General features: G+C 34.8%; 2 protein-coding genes and 1 pseudogene across 2 annotated transcripts in view; 1 reads left to right on the forward strand and 2 right to left on the reverse strand.

The window, feature by feature from the left end:
- Positions 1–1029: 1029 nt before the first annotated feature.
- LOC122291369 overlaps positions 1030–20827 on the forward strand; it is a 96946-nt pseudogene continuing 77148 nt past the window's right edge.
- LOC122291360 (putative disease resistance protein RGA3) overlaps positions 13379–20827 on the reverse strand; it is a 56719-nt gene continuing 49270 nt past the window's right edge. Inside the window, exon 3 of the mRNA XM_043099055.1 lies at positions 13379–14004. The gene's annotated coding sequence lies outside the window, so the exon portion shown is untranslated. The remainder of the gene's footprint in view (positions 14005–20827) is intronic.
- LOC122291364 (putative disease resistance protein RGA3) lies at positions 14812–17709 on the reverse strand. Its single transcript, XM_043099062.1, has one exon. It carries the CDS (start codon positions 17605–17607, stop codon positions 15739–15741), a length of 1869 nt encoding a protein of 622 aa, XP_042954996.1. The 5' UTR covers positions 17608–17709; the 3' UTR covers positions 14812–15738.

The raw sequence follows: 20827 nt of genomic DNA on the forward strand, positions 1-20827 counted from the left end.
TGTACTCCATGTTACTAAGCTAAATGTGTTTTTGGAGCAAATGTTCAATCTGATTGGCTTCCATCCATATAAACGTTCAGTTATGTAATTTCTTTTGTTAATCCTTTGTTGACCATTTGAATGCATCTAACTAGCATAAATTTGTGTTAGGAGCCTTAAATTCCAAAAGCTTGAGCTATCAACAAGTGTATCCAACACACACCCAAGCACAAGCTGCCTGCCCAGTAATTTTGAATTGGTCCTTGTACGTGCAGAAAAGAAGAAATCACCGAATGGGAGTTCCATGAATGTAACTAAAGACCTCTTAGTCAAACGAGCTCTGATGTGATTAACACACAGAAAATAATTTAATATATAACTGACATGCTGACGGGTGGGTTATGTCAACGGTCTTTCTATTGCTATTTCTCTCTCTCTCTCTCTCTCTCTCTCTCTAAGCTAAAAGACTTTGTTGTATCATTTTGGTGTCTAATTTTAGATCTGCTTTTCTAAAAAAAATTTCTATTCAAATTATATTATCTTTCTGCTTTCCCAGATGGTGAGCAGTGGAACATTTCTTTGGACCAGCTGTTTTAAAACATAGAACTTTGTTTATTCCTTTTTGAAAAGTATAGAAAAACCTTGCATATGATAGATAATTAAAACCTTTTCTCACAGCTCTTCTGATTATTGTCATGATTGTCACATCTGTACATGGTCTACCCAACTTTAAGCGCAATACAATACAGACGCACTGATTATTATACATACATAAATGCACCCACCCGCATGTTTGTATATCTGTGAAAGTCTATGTTTAATATTGCTTATGTTCCAATAAAGGGTCCTGATAACAAGTTTTAGCCCCCAAATTAAGTGGATGGTTTATCATATGCTTGTGGTTTTGACCACCACTGATAATTAAGTGGAAATTTTCCATGCATATAAAAGTCAAATCTGTTTTGATAATCGTGCAACATATGAATGTCACTTGAAAATTATACAGTATCCAATTAATTTGCCTGTATGATGATTATTCATTCTAGTTATAATTGCGTTTGCTACATGGTTATAATCTTACCCTTTATGACTTTCTTATCATTTTCAAAGAAGGAAATTTTGCTCCAGCATACAAAAGTTGACCTTGTGGTAACTTTGGTGGGGATGGAACAGTCCTTTGGGTATGTGCATTTACTTCAGTGTGGTACTTGCTAGTGAAAGTTGTCCATGCTAGATTTAATTTAATAACATAGTCCTCTTAGGGTCTAAGGTAGAAGAGGGTATACATATGGTAAACGTGAGGCATTAGTTTTCCAATATGTTAGCCAAATATATTTGCACTCCATGTATGTGTGGTAATTTATTTATTTATTTATTTTGGTTTTTTTTTTTTTTTTTTGGGGCGGGGGGGGGGGGGGGGGGGGGGGCGGGGCTCTGTGTGTCTATAATGTTAACACCAGGTAACTTACCCAAAAGAAATGAATGGCCTAGATCAGTGGATGGTTAACATGTATAGAAAACTAAGGAACCATGGGATTTTTCTATAATCTTGTATTTAAAATCTCTAGTGGTGCTTAACATTTATAGAAGTATACTTGTCAACTTGAATACTGCATTTTTTTGTTTTTCTTGATTTTCTCTACTTTTTGGTTTTCCAGATTTTACAAGCATTGCAAGTAAGCTTTTCTAAATATGATCATTTTTTCATTAGTTATCTCTAAGGTAATATGCATAATGCTTGTCTAATTCAGTGTAAGAGTGGGTTTATTCTTGGAAATGAAGTCTAAAACCCTGGAATCTGCATCGATTGAATTTCATGCTAGACAATGATATCTATTTCAGATTCTTTTGCTTTCAGACTGTGCTTAGCAATTATTATCAACTGATTGTCAGGCAGCATCCAGGTTTAAAGGACCAGTTCCTCCCATCGTCCCATTTTCTTTAGGGTCTCTTGGCTTTATGAACGTATCCTCCTCCTTGTTTAAAGTCGTTTGTTTCTCTTAACAATTTGATTAATGACACAACTTTATACAACCCACACCTTTTTATTACATCTTTCATATAATTGTTGGCTTTCTCCTATCTAACTGGAAGTTGGTCATTAATATTCTTCAGATTCTGAAAATTACAGAGAATTGACTCTGTTTTTAAGGGTCCAATTAGTATCACATTACGACATCGTTTGCAATGTCATGTTATTAGGGATGCAGCTAAAAATGATACCGAAGAACCAATACTTGTTTTGAATGAGGTTACAATTGATCTTGGAATATCATCATACCTTACAAATTTGGAATGCTATTGTCACGACTCCTTTGTCACTTCTGTCCAAGGGGATGGGTTAATTTTATCTACAACCTCTGGCAGTACTGCATATTCGTTGGCGGCTGGAGGATCAATGGTCCATCCACGGGTATGTTTTTGCCTTCATATCTTACATTAAGGACAGTGTTATATAATTTAGGCACGTAATTTTACAAGGAAATTTATTTCTTTGGGTTTTATAGGGTAATTCATGCTTATTATCCAGAAAGATAATCGAGTTAGAATATCTTGTAATTGAAGGCTATATTGAATTTTCCTTGTGTAATCTTGACTTCCGATCATTTACATTTTAGGAGAACTTGGAAATAAAAGAGCATTAGAGGTTTCTCACCTGCATGTTTCTTCAAGCATTATTGCATAATTGCTTGGGCCTGTTTGGCCACTGTACAGAGAATGGAATTGTGTTAAAGCTTAAAAAAAACATGAAAAAAGTTCGGCAACATGTGTAATGATGCCACATAATGTTTTATGTTTCCAGACTTTTCTTCGCTTGATAAGAAAGAAACAGCTAACTTCATAACTCTCCCACTTTCTGTATAAAAGAATACTTATGTCACAAGTCTTCTCTAATAGTGCAAGAATGTAACTGAAAGAAAGAGGTTATAGAGAGAGAAAGAGAGAGGAAGAGAATTTGGAATTGAATTGTAAAACTTCTGATATCCTTATTGATGATTTACGTACTGTATTTATACACGTAATTCATATGCTAAAGTACTATTAAATCCTTGTACTCTTAATGGGCTTTTTATTATGAGAACTTATACCCAGCCCACGCACTCTTCTCTGGTCCAACTCTGGCCCGGCCCATTGAGCCCATTTCACCACTTATACTCCAGCTGCTGCTCAACCCTAACCCTTAGCATATGACAATACCTCCCCCGATTAAAACACCTTGCCCACAAGGTGTGGGTAAGCCGCCGTCACCGTCCCATACTCCTCCCAGGTTGCATCCTCAGCCGTTTGTCCTTCCCACCTGATTAATAGTTCGGTTAGTGATCTGTTACAATGCTTCTTTAATCTTCTTTGCAAAACTTCCACTGGTTCTGGTTTTAATATGCCCTCGGCGTCGACTGGAGGTAGCTGAGGTAAAACCACGACGGATGCTCCTAACTTCGGCTTCAGCTGCGACACGTGGAACACCGGATGGAGTTTTGATGATGCTGGCAGCTGTAGATGATATGCCACTTCCCCCACGCGCCGCTTGATCTAAAAGGGCCCAAAAAATCTCGGTGCTAGCTTCAGAGACCTGCGTTGTGCTAGTGAGGTTTGTCTATATGGTTGCAATCGTAAGTAAACCCAGTCACCTTCAGCAAAAACCCGTTCCTTCCTCTTTAGATCTGCAAATTTTTTCATACGATTCTGTGCTTGAATTAAATTTTCTTTAAGTAGCTGCAAAATCTGATCTCTTGCCATGAGTTGTTGTTCCACTTCAGCTACTTGTGTTGTTCCTGGCATGTAAGATAGAAGTCTCGGTGGAGGGACCCCATATAGTGCTTGATAAGGAGTCATTTTTGTAGATGCATGTACTGACGTATTATACCACCACTCTGCTACACACATCCACTGCACCCAATCCTTGGGTCTGTCACCAACAAAGCAACGTAAATATGTCTCAAGACTTTTATTGACCGCTTCAGACTGCCCATCCGTTTGAGGATGATAGGCAGTACTATGGCACAATTGCACATCATGTAATTTGAACAATTCTTCCCAAAATCTACTTGTGAACACTGGATCTCTGTCTGATACAATTCTTTGAGGAATTCCATGCAACCTGAAGATATGCTGAAAAAACAATTGAGCAATAGTTTTGGCTGAGTAAGGGTGAGCCAATGAGATAAAATGACTATATTTAGTCAATCTATCAACTACTACCCATATGACAGAATGGCCTTTTGACAATGGTAACCCTTCAATGAAGTCCATTGAAATATCTGTCCATGGCTTTTCTGGGATTGGTAAGGGCTGAAGCAGCCCTCCTGGCCGAGTTTGTTCCACTTTGACCCTCTGACAAATATCGCATGCCCGAATGAATTCTTTTACAGACCTCTTAAGGCCCTTCCAAAAAAAATTTCTTCTGACCTTGTAAAGAGTCTTATCTACACCTGAGTGACCTCCCTCTGGACTACTATGTAACATATGTAACAGTTTAGTAATAAACTGCACATTGCTTGGCACATACAGTCTATCTTTGTAAAACAACAAGTCCCCTTTCATAGAAAACTTGGTAGAACTTTGGCCATCCTTGACTTTCTTCAAAAGTTCCTGAAGCTCAGAATCATCATCATAACATTGCTTTAACTCGGTTAACCAATTAACAGTAGGAAAGGAAATTAAAAATAAAGAACAAGAATGAACTGAATCCTTATCCTCAAATTTCCTTGACAATGCGTCTGCAACTCTGTTTTCTTGGCCTTTCTTGTACTCAACAAAGAAATCATAACCAAGTAGTTTAGTAATCCACCTCTGTTGCATAGGAGTGCCAATCCTTTGCTCCAGTAAGTACTTCAAACTCTGATGATCAGTCCTCACAATAAAAGACTGCCCCAACAAATAGGGTCTCCACCTTTGAACAGCTGACACTAGTGCCAATAGTTCCTTCTCATACGTTGATAAAGCCAACGTTCTTCCTTTTAGAGCTTGACTAAAGAAGGCAATAGGCCTTGAATCCTGCATCAAAACAGCTCCTATGCCTGTACCCGAAGCATCACATTCAATAACAAAGGATTTAGAAAAGTCAGGAAGTGCCAACACTGGTGGCTGAATGACAGCTTGTTTCAGCTTCTGAAAAGCTTCTTGAGCCTCCTCATTCCAACTAAAACTGTTCTTTCTCAACAATGCTGTCAGAGGAGCAGCAATACCCCCATATCCACGTATGAATTTCCTATAATATCCAGTTAACCCGAGAAATCCCCTCAGAGTTTTCACTGAACTAGGAACTGGCCAATCGACCATAGCTTTCAACTTAGCAGGATCAGCCCTCACCCCATTGCTGGACACCAAGTGGCCCAAGTAATCCACCTCATTACAACCAAACCTACATTTGCTGAGTTTAGCATTTGAATTCTTGGAATTTTCTGTCGTGGTATTCAGCATTGACCTTGTATTCCCATTGTAAACAAAAGCTCCAGCACTTCTTGCCGCTTTCTTGCTAAGCAGGACATGTTCTTCCTGAATCCTAGCAAGACCAAAGGCAGATAGCAAATCTCCGGGGCAAAACATTTTAACTGGCAGCCTTATATCATCCCTAAGACCACCCAGAAAACAGCTCAACTTGTGACTCTCTGTCAAGCCTTTCACTCTATTGGATAATGCTTCAAATCTGGTTTTATAATCCTCTACTGAATCAGTCTGTCGAAGCTTAGTCATAGCCTCCATTGGATCATCATAACATGTTGAACCAAACCTCAACAATAATGCTCGAACAAAAACATCCCAAGTTGGTAATCCACCCAACTCCTCCAATTCTTGAAACCACACGAGGGCTTTATCCTCCATATGGAAAGAGGCTAACTGCAACCTCTGATGGGATGGGGTGTTGTAATACAAAAAAAAATGATTCACTTTGTACAACCAGCTAGTAGGATTGTCTCCATTAAAGGAAGGAAAATCGATTCTTGCAAACCTAGTATGTGTATTCTGACCCACTTGCATTTGTGGCTCATGATTATTGACATTGCTGCTTGATACCTCTAATCTTGATTGGTTCAATTTCTGCATTTCAGTAGTCATCCCTTTCAACTGCACGATCAAGGACTCCATCGAACGCTGCTGGGAATCAAATGCCTTCTTGAGCGAGCCAACTTCTATTTCCAAGGCTGTCTGGTGTGACTCCACAGCCTTCTTGAATGTTGTAAACGACTCTTGTAACTGATTAAGCCTGGTGCCTTCCGCCATTGTCTCTATGAGAAAGAAGAAGATCTTCACTTCTCTGATACCACGTTGTCACAAGTCTTCTCTAATAGTGCAAGAATGTAACTGAAAGAAAGAGGTTATAGAGAGAGAAAGAGAGAGGAAGAGAATTTGGAATTGAATTGTAAAACTTCTGATATCCTTATTGATGATTTACGTACTGTATTTATACACGTAATTCATATGCTAAAGTACTATTAAATCCTTGTACTCTTAATGGGCTTTTTATTATGAGAACTTATACCCAGCCCACGCACTCTTCTCTGGTCCAACTCTGGCCCGGCCCATTGAGCCCATTTCACCACTTATACTCCAGCTGCTGCTCAACCCTAACCCTTAGCATATGACAACTTATTACTTAATCATAGATTATTCTATTATATATGGTTTGAATCTCACTGGATGCAAACAATTTCTAGGGCTATCGGACTGAGGATTTTCTGCTTGAAATATCAGATGTGTATTTGTGGAGAACTCCTTACCGGTGCACAGCCGAGAGCCTATGTACCCCCGGAATTAGTCAGGACATTATTCCCTTACACCCAATGCCAATTAAAAAAAAAAAAAAAAAATTATTCTATTATATATCACAAACAGGAAAGAGAACTGAGGGTACAGCAGATGAGCACCTTCCCTCTGCACATAATTTTTGAACATTGAGCTGCAGAATTCTTTGTTGGCATTGACATTCTGATGTGCATGCATTGCATGTACCTGGCTGCTAGTAATCTAAGACCAACATGAAATACAGTATCTCCTAGCTGTCCCTATTACTGATTTAGAAAGCCCATAAGAATATTAAGTTAGAAGTGTGTGTTTGACATGTAGAAGTGCAAAGAATAAATATATAAATAAATAAATAAGATATAACGTGATTCATCATTACCCTGTTGACCACAATCTTCCGCAAAACTATAAGGTTTTGGCTTGATTAGTGGAGAGGTTTCCCGTGTAAGCTTAAGATGTAAGTTTATAAATGTTAGGCACTACAAGAAATCTATTCTTTTTCAGCGCTCAAAATCGTCGCAAATACCTTCAATAATCGTGCAATTCATCATTTTCGGCCCTTTCTAATTTGCTGCATGTTTGACAAAATTAAAGTCATTTTTTATCAATTTCAGCGATAGGCAAAAATTGTTGCAAAAACAACTACTTCGGGCGATTTTTGTCCGTCGCAACTATCCCAAAAATCAACGGAAATGGCCTTTTCATGTATCACCAAAATTGTTGAGAAAAGTCAATTGCGGTGATATATAGTAGCAAAATATTAGGAAATCGCTACAAATGACTAGGTATTTTTCTAGCAATTTTAATTATCGTCGCCATTATATATTTCCAGCTGGTAATTGTCGCCGAAAAAGAGTATTGAGGTGATTAACTAAAAATATTTGCGGCAAATTATACTCGCCGAAAGAGGTTTTTCAGAAATTTTTTTTTAAAAAAGCACAAAAACAGAATCCTCAAAAAATATAATACACATCCAAATTATATGTTCTTGCTCAAAAAAGCAATTGCACAAGTGGGAAGCACAAAACCGGACTTACAAATGATCTAAAAACCAATAACAAGTGTCACCAAACATGTTACCTATCTGAGTTGTAAAAAATGATATGTAAGAAACCAATCCAAATAACAAATAATTCATCAAAGGAAATGTTAACAAGAGTATAAATGATTTTTCTCATCAAAGAAGAGTGATGATAGATGGGAATAGCAGTATCCGACACTAAGCATGCATTTAATAGTCCATGTTTTAGTAAAGAACTGGAGGGAACACTTACCACTTGTAGATGATGCTGGTGGGAAGAAAGTTTTCATTAAATTGGATCAATAGATAAGAGACTGAGGTGGGAAGGAAAGAGGTAGAAAGTTCCTAATTAATTCCTTATGTGCATTCATTTTGAGTGTATAGTCATTCTATTTCTGGTAAAAAACATTTAACTCAAAAAACTGCAAGCAAGTGCTTCCAATGAACATAGTACGTGGTGGCAAATTCATCACTGGCAATTTATTTGGTAGATTTGTGACAAATTTGTTGAACTACTGCAATGACTTGGAATTTACAGTTTGTATTCAGGGATCTCTGGAAATGGAATATAGGTAAACATTGGAACTTTCTACAATAAATTATTCTTTTGTATACTCAATAAGAAATATATCGAAAATTTAACAATATCAGAGTTATCTAGAAAATATGACAGTGAGATTTGTTTTTTCAACACTCAAAGAACTAAGAAATGAGAATTTTCTATTGAATACATAAATAGGAAAAAATTCCCATAGTTAGGAGGATATACTACTGACGAATACAAAATACGATCAACCTGAGCCATTGATGCAGATGGTAAGATCAATCTGATGGGAGATATCTAGTCAAAGTACAAGGTAGCAAAATGCAAGAACTAAGATTATCCCGAAATAGAAGTATAACTCAAAAACCCTTCCAAAGATCTTACAGTCCTCATTCAGCAGAAACACCCAAAAAAAAATTTGGACTGGTAGCATTTTGAACCAACCTTTTCTAGTTAAGTATGCTTCAAAGCAAAGCCGAGAGAATATACTTTTCAGACTAGCACTAAAATCTTTCATTTAAGAGGACGAAATGGTCAATACCTTAATTAGTCCTGTCTTCTTGTCAAGCTCATATTTCACCTTACTTCCTTTTGTGATCTCAACAACCTGTATCATTTCAATTAGTAATACAACAAAGAGATACATTAGAAAATATGCCTGAAGAAAACGAGTTTCAATTTAAACACCTGAATCTCAAGGAGACCCAGTAAGAGCATATTATTCTTAATTGATAATATTATTTCTAGGCAAGTTAAATTCATTAAGGAAATCCAACGATATAAACATGCAATTTATTAATATATATTGCAATAAAAATTGTAGGCTAGCTTATCAATAGCTCCAAAACCAAAAATAAGGCAAATCATATCTCTAATATCAAATCCAAATCTATGCAAGTATGTAAATTTACAGTTTAATATACAGTTCAATATAACTACACAGAACACCAAGGTAGTGCTATATACATATACATACATAGTCTGCTCTCTTCTAAAACCCAGTTTTATATATATATATATATATATACACACACACACACACTTTGATCAGTTGGATTCTTGCAAGAGAACAAGGATTAATTATGAAAATAAATTAACAAACATCGATGATAAGGATTTTGCCTCAAAACTAGCTCCAGCTAGAGTACGTAACGGGAAGCAAGTAATGAGCTAGCAACTAATTAAGCTATCGGGTATTAATACAGGAAGAAATTGAGTTAAAAGCATAACATAATGTTTTGTAGAAAGTGTACAAATTGTAACAAAACAGGACAGAAAATCATCTCACCTGTTCAGGCTGTAGGTTGCACGATTTATGCTTGTTTCTAACTTCCCTCCACTTGGTTATACACCCAACTAAACAAGTATTAGAAGGAAAAAATGTCAGAACAGATGAGGTTGGAAGATACCATGACAGAATTTATAGTACTAAAATTTCAGAACTTGGGAATGTCATGCTTGTATCTTTGAGCTAATTTCTCTTAACAATTATCTCCTAAAACAATTATAGATTGTGGAACCCAAAGACATGGTCACCATTCCAATACAAATTGTACACAGCTAGTTTGCTATCAACATTTCTTCCTATTTAATCACCACCAAGTTGTCCATAAAAGTGATAGATGAAGGGAAATGAGTAAAAATAATTCCTCTAAAAAGAAAGCTCCTCCAGGTGCATGTTTTAGGAAAAAAAAAAATACACATACATTGACTTGTAAGAAAATTGTAGGCTCTATGAAATAACCCTTCTCACCATTGCGTCATTGAAGAAGCCATGTACATGGGCTATGCCTATTTCATTCATATCAATATAATTTACTTCTTACGTATATAAAAAAAAAAAGTATATACATTGGCACTGCATAGAAAGATTATCATTTTCAGGCATATGAATCAGGACATGAACGTCCAATCAGTAACCTCAATATTTCATCTCATGAACATTTTGTCAGATTTTTTTTTTCTTGGTCTTCAGAAAGTGCATTTTGTAGTTAAAGGTGCCAGAGTTGAGTTTAAAGAGATGGAACCGACATTTTAGTTAGAGCTGTTAATTCAGTAGCTTCGTATGGATATAATACAGTTCTTGTCACAGCCTGTTGAATGTTTCAGGGAATAAAAGAAAGAGGTTCATCTCAGAAGTTTTTTTCCTTAGAACATCTTCAATAACACTACCTCAAGTACCTTCTTTTCTCCCAAAAATAGCAACAACAAATAGAGGCCAAATAGCAGCAACAACAAATAGCATACCAGGAAGATGCGCAAAACCAAAACCAACACCACAACCAAGAAATAGCAGCAGTAAAAATAGAGGAAAATATGCAAACCATGCACATCACAGTAAAAATGTAAAGCATACCAGGAAGAAAATCAGAGGCCAAAAACATGGGAGACCCAATCCAAAGCAACCCGCAAGACCAACCCACCTGAGGAAAAAAACTAAAACTTAATAGACAGGAAAAACAGAAATGTTTGACACAGACTCAGCGATCCTAGAAATGATTTGCACCGAAAGATTTAAATCCAAAAACTCCTTCCCTGTCATAACCCGAAAAGCTATTGGGAGGTATGTTTACTGAAACCTTCTCACAATCATAGCTTAAAAAAAGTTTGTTCTAGACTCTGTCCTAGAGTTCCTTGGTCGATAGAGATTTTCTAGAAGTAAACCAGAAATTTTAAAAATATATTTCTTCTAGTCTTTCATCCCCAGAATTCATTAAAGGCTAGAGACTTTGAAGAACCATCCAAAAAACCCCATCTGACATCAGTATAAAGAAGTACATGAACATATTTGATCAAATATATTATAGAAGTTGGTTTAGTCTTATTTATACTCCACTGAGCAAATATATTATAGAAGTTGGTTTAGTCTTATTTATACTCCACTTGCCAACACAATGACCCCACTTAAACTAAACATGCTAACCAAACACAAGCATCTCAAAAATACCTTACTCTCCATCTCAAACTTTTGAAATTCATTCACATTTTACCTCAGGACATGAAAATAAAGTCAACCACCATCACTTACACACACAGGAGCTGAAATAGATGTAATTAATTACTTCAATCTTTGAGAACGTGGCATGTATTAAGAGGAAACAAGAAAACCCCATTTAATAACAGATATTTTTGTGATTTCAACACTACTATCCTAAAAGAAATTTTTGCATCATCTGCTTAAGCATTTCGATGGGCATGAATTAAAAAAATAAGCATTTCAATGGGCATGAATAAACAAATTCCTGGCAATCCTGAAGTTATTAAAGGTACTTTGCATATATATAACTTGTAAGGCATCAATATTATGTTTTAAAAAGATACTATAATGTCTCTTTCCTCCCTGCTCCCCCCCTTTATTTTCTTTTGTCTGCTATTTATTGAAGATCCTACCTTATTATTATAAAAGGGAGAAAGGGGCAAACAATATAGGGGGTACTTGTTTATTTCAATTTTTTATCTGATTCTTTATTTCACTTTAATTTGGTTATTTTAAAGATCTGGTGGAGCAGGGGATGGGTCTGCTTGGAGGACTGATGAAGAATTTGCAAGGGAATTGCTGGCTAGAGTAAACCCTGTCATCATTCGTCGTCTCCAAGTAAACATAAGCTTTCATTAATCTATGTCCAAGATACTCTTTGAACAAGAAACATACAAAAAGTTGAAAGAACTTGGGGCCTTGGGAGATGTAACTTAATTTTTTTTGCTCCTTTTCTTATTGTCCTATCCCCCCCATATGAACAGCTGAATGTCAGCAGATAATGATGAAAAGTAAAAGATAGAAAGTGTTTGTTATAGGATCAACTTTTTAATTGTCAAAGACAAATCTGTAGGGTTTCACCTGTTTACTATATGAATATATCTGGGCATATAAAATTGTTGAAGGTTTGCACTAGCTAGCTCTTTAACATGCCTGGCCTATTATTTGTCTACCTCCTCACTTCCTTTGCGTGATTTTTATACAATACTTGGAGCTTTCGAAACTGTTTCTGAAGCTTCAATTGAAATGTTTCTTCTATTCATTTGATTTTACCATAGTTCACCAATTCATTTTTTGTAGTTCACTTCAATAATTTGGGAAATCTTTCCTTCTACTTTGATCACTTAAGGTCTCGTGGATTTTGAGAAGTAATTTTTGTGAAATACATAATGATTGTTAAAAAAATACTGATTTGGTTCAATGATAATTACAATTCCATTTTCTTGTATTTTATTTACTTTAGATTTTTTCATTCTTTCCATTTCCTTTTTTTTTTTTTTTTTTTTGAGCTCCTTAACAATTGATTGTATTATTAATAATATAACAATTGTTCTCTTAAAAAGTTCAAAATGAATGTTGAGGATAGAACAAGAAGAGAGAAGAAAGATCTCCAAGATTAGTATTTCTTAGTCTAATCATAATGCTCCTGTCCTCGAACAGACAGAGGTAGAACACGTTCTAATCATATATACATTGTAATAATAAGGAGATATCCATATGCAGCAAATGGTAGTGGCTGGGCTTAGCGAATGGATGTTTATATCTAAAGATTTCCACACAAAACAACATAACTATGAATTGAGAAGATTAGCAAAATTTGCAGATGTCAAGGAATATCTTTCAATAAATTTGCTCAGTCTGGGATTGGGATTATAAAATATCTCTGTCAAGTTTAAATCTGCTCCTTTATCAACGTCATGATTATATCTTGGACCACACCCCTAAAAGTGACAATCCTTCTTCAAATTACACTTTTCGACCACAATTCCAAGGAGATTAGCTGATATCTTGATGAGTTTTAGAATTTTGTTTCTTCCATGTCTTCAGAAAAGCAAACCAAGTTAGCTGATGACCTTGAAAGTCTTTGGATAAAATTTCAAAATTCAGGTACCGATGACTTTGAAATGGCCAAAACCTGAGTAGGCAACTGTCAAGATGTGTCTCCCATCTAAAGAAAACCAGAATATTTTGTTGCCCAATATTAGTCGAAAACCCATTACCTTGGTGGGTGTTATTAGTATGTCGAGCAACAAAAGATCAAGTCCAGCCACGCGAACTACTGATAATGGAAATAGAAGAAAAAGAGAGGGAAATGCAAAGGAGAAAAAGTGTGGGACAAAAAAATTTGAATGTTTCAATATGAAAAAATACTAAAACTATGAATTGGGAAAGATCATCCAAAATTGCTAGAATTATATAAAATTCACATCAAGTATGGACACCTCCTCTATAATATCAAATGATAACACAGTAATAGATAGGTACTCCAATAGCAAACTGCAACCATGAGTTATTAACCCGTTTAGAGTGAAAGAAAATATGTTACAAGCTGCCATAAACCGAGCATAGGATAAAATCGAAAATCCTCATTCTGTGCAACAGCTAGCTGCAAGATAATTAATGGCAGAAAATGTTCTTGGAGAGCATGCACAAATAAAGGAGTTCAAAGCGCGCAATTGGCTGCATCATCCATCATGTAGCTATGATCAACTTCATATACATGTGCTCCAAAATGCAAACCAAATCATCCCTCTAAGTTTAGACATATGACATAGTCTTGAGAAAAATCAAATTGCCATCACTTTCCATGCTAAGAAACATGCAGGCCCCTGTTGAAATTGTTGTCGTGAAATTACACAGCCTCAATATTGCGGCCCCTGAATTCCAGTCCTAGATCTCCTCCGCAACCCCCTCCTATATTTCTTCCCTTTGCTCTTCTTCCGCCTCATTACTATTCTCCTGGATGTGAAGAATCATGCATATAGTGATATTTCTTATTTGAATAGGAAAGGATAAAACAATAAAGAAAGCGAGGTAATCGTAACTAAGTAATTTACTTGTAGAAGTCGCAGTACATTAGATATTTTTAACAAACTCTCAATCCTTCTCCCCTGTTTCTTCTTTACTCGAAGTCGTTTATGCAACTAGAATTTTATAAGTTAACAAGTGAAGAAGGTGGATGCGGGGATAAAGATAAAATTGGTAGAAAAATACCTCGATCAGCCAAGCTAAGGAAGACGAAAGTCCAGCTTTGGGATGCGAGCAATCTTGGGCCAATCCTCACCTCTCTTCGCATCTTCATAATACGATGGGGCAATCATAAACTTCCAACGTTTTCAAAGAGGTTAGCCTACTCATTGCTTCAGGCAGTGATGTTAAACCAAAGCATCTAAAAATTGTGAACTGCTCAAGTGATGCCCAATTGCAGATCCACTCTGATATAGCCATCAAGCTTGAACAATTGTCGATTCTGAATTTTTGTAGAGTGGTAACATGTTGAAGCCCCAACGGGAGAGATACCAATTTCGGAATACCACGAAACTCCAAAGAGATGAGGCTTTTAAGCCCTTTCCATCCGTGCTCATCGTTGCCTAGATCAAGCAGAGGACAATCAGTAAGCTCCAGATTGGTAAGTGCAGTGGGATATTGTACACCTTGGGAGAGAGACTTTAATTCCGGGCAATTACGTATCGTCAAATGCTGGAGAGATATGAGGTTTTGCACTGGCAGTGTTTTTAGATCGGGAATTTCACATAAGGATATACGCTTCAATTTGGAGAGAGGAGGAGATGAAAAGGCAATGGGTGTAGAGGAAGCGGAGGAGGAGGAGGCATTCGTTATTGTTTGTTGCACTGGCTTCCACCTGGCATTCCTTAGGTATAACCCTTCTTCCAGATGTGGAAACATTGGGAATGAAGTCAACATAGGGCAATCATATACTTGTAAATTTGAAAGACGAGGAAATAGTAAAGCATGATCAGTAGTATTGACATCCACATTATAAGAATCACTCCTCCTCCACCAACCCTTCAGATTAGGACAGTATTTGAAATCAATTGCCCCAAGAGATGGGAAGAATGCTGATGAAGAAAAAGAAGATAACTCATTGTTGTCACTACAATCTGATACGTAGTCTATTTCTTCAAGTTCTCGCAGATAAATACTCTTAAGAGAGGGTAGTCGACTCAATGGTGGCAAATATTTCAATTCCCAACAACTCCATAAAATCGAAGCAACAAGATTTGTGAGTGACAAAAGCCACATCGGAACCCTCACACCCCCATAATAAGATATACGCAGCTTTTTAAGATTTGGGTGAGGTTCAAGGCCTTCCAATGCCATATTTTCTTCATTTAATCCGCTCCAAATTAAATCCAAAATCTGAAGATGTTCTTTCTCCTTTAGATTTGCACCCTTATCGTCTAATAAGACGTCTTCCCAATCATGTCTCAAACTCGAAATCACTAATTCTCCACTTAAGCTATTCAGTCTGTTTAACTCGCTTAACCGGCCGCTATCCTCTGGCGCCGAATCAGAGTGGATAAAAGTAGATAATGTCTGGAGATTTGTCAATTGCCCCAATCCACGTGGCATGTAAGTCAAACCATGACATTGATCATTGTAAAGATGCCTGAGGTTGACTAATTTCGTAATTCCTCTTGGAAATTCTTTAAGATTTTTGCAACCAGAGAGTCATAGTATATACAAATTTTGCAATCTACTTATGGAATCGGGTAGCTTCTCGATTTTCAAATTCTGTGAAAGATCAAGATCTCTTAAATGCTTCAACTTACATATGGAACTCGGTACTAAATCAAGCTGTCCTCCATGTAAATCCAGCACTCGCAAGAACTTCAAATTTGAAAAGATTGCTTCACATGACACTCGCAAATCCCTGAGTTTATCATGCAAAATAAGTGTTCGTATCCTACTGGCTTTAGACGAGGAAGTTGGAATTTTAGAGAAAAAATTAATATTGTCGATCAATGATACGTGCCGAGTTTTCTCACTAATATTTGTTTCCTCAGAATCTATTGTGGTGATCAACGATCCTGCCATTGACATTGCAAGATCATGCATGAGGTCGTGCATTTTACTCGTAATGACGTTGCCCAAATAATCCATTTTAGCTTCTTGAAAGAACGATCTCCAAAGTAAATCCATGAAATACTCATGACCAACATCTTCAAGACATTCATTTTGATTGGATCGCTTGATAAACCCCTGTGCCATCCAGAGATTTATCAATTTTGATTTTTTCATCACATAATCCTTGGGAAATATACTACAATAAGCAAAACATTGTTTCAAATGTGATGGAAGTTGATCATAACTCAGCTTAAGAGTTGGTAAGATGTCATTTTCTTTTATTTCTGCCATTTTATTTTTTTCGAAAGAATCCCACCCAGCTTCAGAATCTTCCAAGGACAGTAACCTTCCAATTGTTTTGATGGCAAGAGGGACACCTGAACACTTTTCTACAATCTTCTTTCCAACTTCCACTTTTTTTCTAGAATTCACTGGCTCTTGTCCGTTCTCAAATGCCACTTGCTTGAATAAACACCATGACTTTTGGGTGTCTAAACCCTGTAAGGAGTATGGTTCAATTGTTTGGGTAATTCTTGCAACTTTTGCACTACGTGTAGTTACTAGTATTCTACTTCCAATTGCACCAATCATCAATAGTTTTTTCAATTCATCCCATTTTCTAACCTCCTCATTCCAAACATCATCCAAAACAAGTAAGTATTTCTTTCCACCAATTTCTTTTCGAAGAGCATGCACCAGTGTGTCCATTTCAAAACTCTCTGGTTTCTTTTTTGTTGCCGATTCTAGGATTTTTTCAACAAGTTTTCTAACATCAAAATTATCAGAGACGCACACCCACATTTTTAGCTCATGAAAATGTTTATCTACTTCCTCATCATTAAATATGAATTGAGCTAGTGTGGTCTTTCCTAATCCTCCGATGCCAGTAATCGGAAGGATTCCTACATTCTCTTTAACATTGGAATCAGAAAGAAGCATATCTATGATTTCCTTCTTGGCATCCTCTCTACCAATAACTTCTGCCTCAAGTACAAAGGAATGAGTATCATCCCTCTTCCTAGCTCCGATTGCTATCTCCTCAGGGCGTTTCTCCAAGTGGAATTTCTTATCATTTGAAATGGCATCTAACTTCTGTCTAATCGTCTTAATCTTATGGCCCATTTTCAGATTATAGACAAGCTGGTTTGATTTGGAGAAGAAGATTCGTACCTTTTTTGCCATCTTATCCCGAGTCATCATCTCTCGCAATAGATAGTCAGTGGAGAAACCATCCAGCAAGTCGTCTGCATCATAAAAGACATCCTTAAGATTTTCAAGCCATTCTCTAACTTCACGGTTCACTGCCGATTGCTCCTCAGCATCGAGAAGCACGGCTTGGATCGTCGAAACGGTGTTCTTGAGCTTCTTCAGCTCATCTGGGACACCCCAAAATAGTCCGATCTCTTCGAGAGCCTTGGATCCCAAGCTCTCAATGATTTTTGCAGCAACGTTGAAGAGAATGGCTTCTGCCATTTGTTGATGGTTGGTGAAGGAATGGTAAAAAGCCAAAAGGTCTCTTGAAGAATCACTAAAGGACTAAAGGGATAGAAGGAAGATATGTTTGCTTTGAATACGTACAGAGGACAAGGCGGGACTAACATTTTATAAGGCCTTGCATGGGAAAGTTCCTACTGGTGTTTGAGTGATGGTCCTACACTAATGGAAGAGACCAATTCAAGCAGTAATATTTTATTTAATATTGAATTTTCATCTAAAATCAAAACTTATTTTCTATCTATGCCTAATGCTTTTTCTTTAAATTTTTAAAACACAAAAATTAAAACAAATTTTTAAACTTTAGAAACAAAAATAATATTAAAAAATAATATTCAAATAAAGTTTTAATTTTGTAATATTTTTATTCAATTTTTTTTAAAATCCAATAAAACATATTAACTCAAATTATTCTATTACTATTCATAAAATTTTAAAATATTACAGAGTATCCAAATGAGCTTATTGTTTTATCTACCAAATCGATGGATACGTACACTCCTTCAATTTATATAAAAATTCAAACTTTTTCTCATTGTTTATTTTTTGATAGTCTTTAAAGCATTCTCATTAGATTATGCAAATGTAAATCTAATGAGAAATTTAACTAATAGGACTTAAAAATGCTCTATATTGAATTATCTAACTTCAAAATTTTTTACTTTTAACTACAGTAAAATTAAGGTTTGCAACCAAATTTAATTGTTACTATTTCATATCCAAATGAATAAAAAAATAATATCTTTATACACACTCTCTCTTCCCTCTATTCTCCCTCTCCATTTTCATTCTTCCTCGTGCATTGTTTCTCCATATTTTACTAATGTCACATTTACTTTTAAAGGGGAAGGAAAGAAATTTGTGTATATTTGTTTTTTAGACACTGTTTAAATAGTGAGTTGAGATGAGATTAATTGAGATAAAAATTAAATAAAATATTATTTTTTAATAATATTATTATTTTAAAATTTGAAACAATTGAATTTTTAATATTTTTGAATAAAAATTTAAAAACAATTATAGAAATAAAATGAAATTAAACAATTTCACTATCCTAACTGATTTTATTCAGACTACAGCTGTCGTGTGGGCCAGTACTGATTTGTAAGGTGGAAGCCAACAAAAATCCCATATATGGTTAAATTAATATATTAATGGTATTACCGTACTTTATACGCATGATTTGTGGGAGGCATTGTCTTGCCATGAGTTCGAATTATTGGAATCAAAGGTCCAATTGGCAATTATTAATAAAGTAGAGGGCCGATTTGGAAAGTGAAAGATGCCCTACTTTTTTTTAATAATTATTGGAATAATTATATTGCTACTTACAAAATCATACTTATCACTAATTTTTCTTTTAAATATAAAGAAAGGATCCTTGCAATTAGGTCTCACAACTAGCTATACTTTGAAGCGTCATCTTGATGCTCTGCATGTTGTCATCTTTCTTGTTTTATATTTCTTTATTATTAATCTTTGCTATATGGCCATTGATAAAATGTTTTTGAATATTGGATATAGGGAGTTGAGATAAAATTTTTCTTTGTTTTTGTTGAAATTTCAGTCCCACTTTTAAAACCTGTTTAAACACTAAATTTCTTAATTTAAAAAATTATAATTAAATTTTTTTTTTTAAAGTTAATGCCCTTTTATAATTAAAATTAATATATGTTTTAATGAAAAAAATAAAATAGATTGAGTTGAAGAATTTTATGTTTGGGAAGAAATTATGCCGCCTAGTGTTTATCGCTGAGCATGGCGCCCTTAGTTTTTTTCATTTATATTTTTTTAATGTATTTAAACATTGTTAAAAAATAAAAAAAATCTACTAATATATTTAAAATTATTTTCTTAATTATTAAATAAAAAAAATTAAAAAAATTGTGACTAATGATCACTTTGAAAAGGCAAATAGAGAAGATATACAAACATTTTCTAATAATAACTTTAGTATAAAATAATAAGATAATAATAGATTTACTCATTTTACAAATTGTGATTTTCATCTAGAGGTTTCTACTTTCTCGGTCGCCCAAGAGTCATGCGGTAAGAAGCGTCGAAGTCCCCAAGTCCTCTTTCTTCCTCCTCCTTATTTTCCTTTTTTCTCAACTTTACGTCACTTCCATCTCCTTTATATCACATCTCCTAACAACCCATCACATTCTTTTGTCCCCCTTTACCCCTTCTCTCTCTCCCTTACTGTCTACACGAGGACTTTGAGAATTTGCCAGAGTTTTGTAAGGACACTATTATTTCTTTTTAAGTCCGGTTTGGGTGTCAGAGGATTAGTATTAATTTCTCTATATACATCTTTAAAATTATAATTTTTAAAAATTAATTTTATATATAAAGAAAAACTTTTACATTAAATTATATATTTTTAATCTAATAATAATAAAATATTATTATTTTTTAATTTTTTCTTAAAATTATTATTTTTATATATTTTATAATTAACATAATGTGCCCAAAAATACCAATTCTATGTATCTAAATATTATCAATTTTATACATCAAATTGACTACTTTTATCAATAAATATTAATATATATTAAAAAATCATTTTGTATCATCAACTTAATATAAATTTAATATATCAAAATTATCTTAATACAAATTTCACAAAATTGATTTTAATGAGTAGGAGAGGGAAAAAATAGTAAAATAATATTTGAAGAGTGAATTGTGCTTTTTCAAACTTGAAAAAATACTATTTATAGTTATGTAAAATTTTGAAGATACATAATTCAATATAGATCAATTTAAAGGAATATTATGTAAATATAAAGATGAATATAAAGATGCATAAGCTATTGCTATTGTTCTTAAGCATTTACTTTTGAAAAAACTTCAGACATACAAAACCCATTATATACTTATTAAGTGCAAATATTGCTATATGGCCATTGATCAAATGTTTTTGAATATTGGATTTAGGGAGTAGAGATAAAAGTTTTCTTTGTTTTTGTTGAAATTTCAGTCCCATTTTTAAAACCTGTTTAAATAATAAATTTCTTAATTTAACAAATTATAATTAATTTAATTTAATTTTTTAAAAGTTGATTCCTTTTTCCTAATTTAAATTAATAATTTAATATATGTTGTAACAAAAAAAGTAATATAAATTGAGATGAAGAATTTTATATGTCTGAGAAGAAATTACGAACAAGTATCTACTATAGATAAAATAATAATA

Source organism: Carya illinoinensis, chromosome 13 (assembly GCF_018687715.1).
Source record: "Carya illinoinensis cultivar Pawnee chromosome 13, C.illinoinensisPawnee_v1, whole genome shotgun sequence".
Classification (NCBI taxonomy): Eukaryota; Viridiplantae; Streptophyta; class Magnoliopsida; order Fagales; family Juglandaceae; genus Carya; species Carya illinoinensis.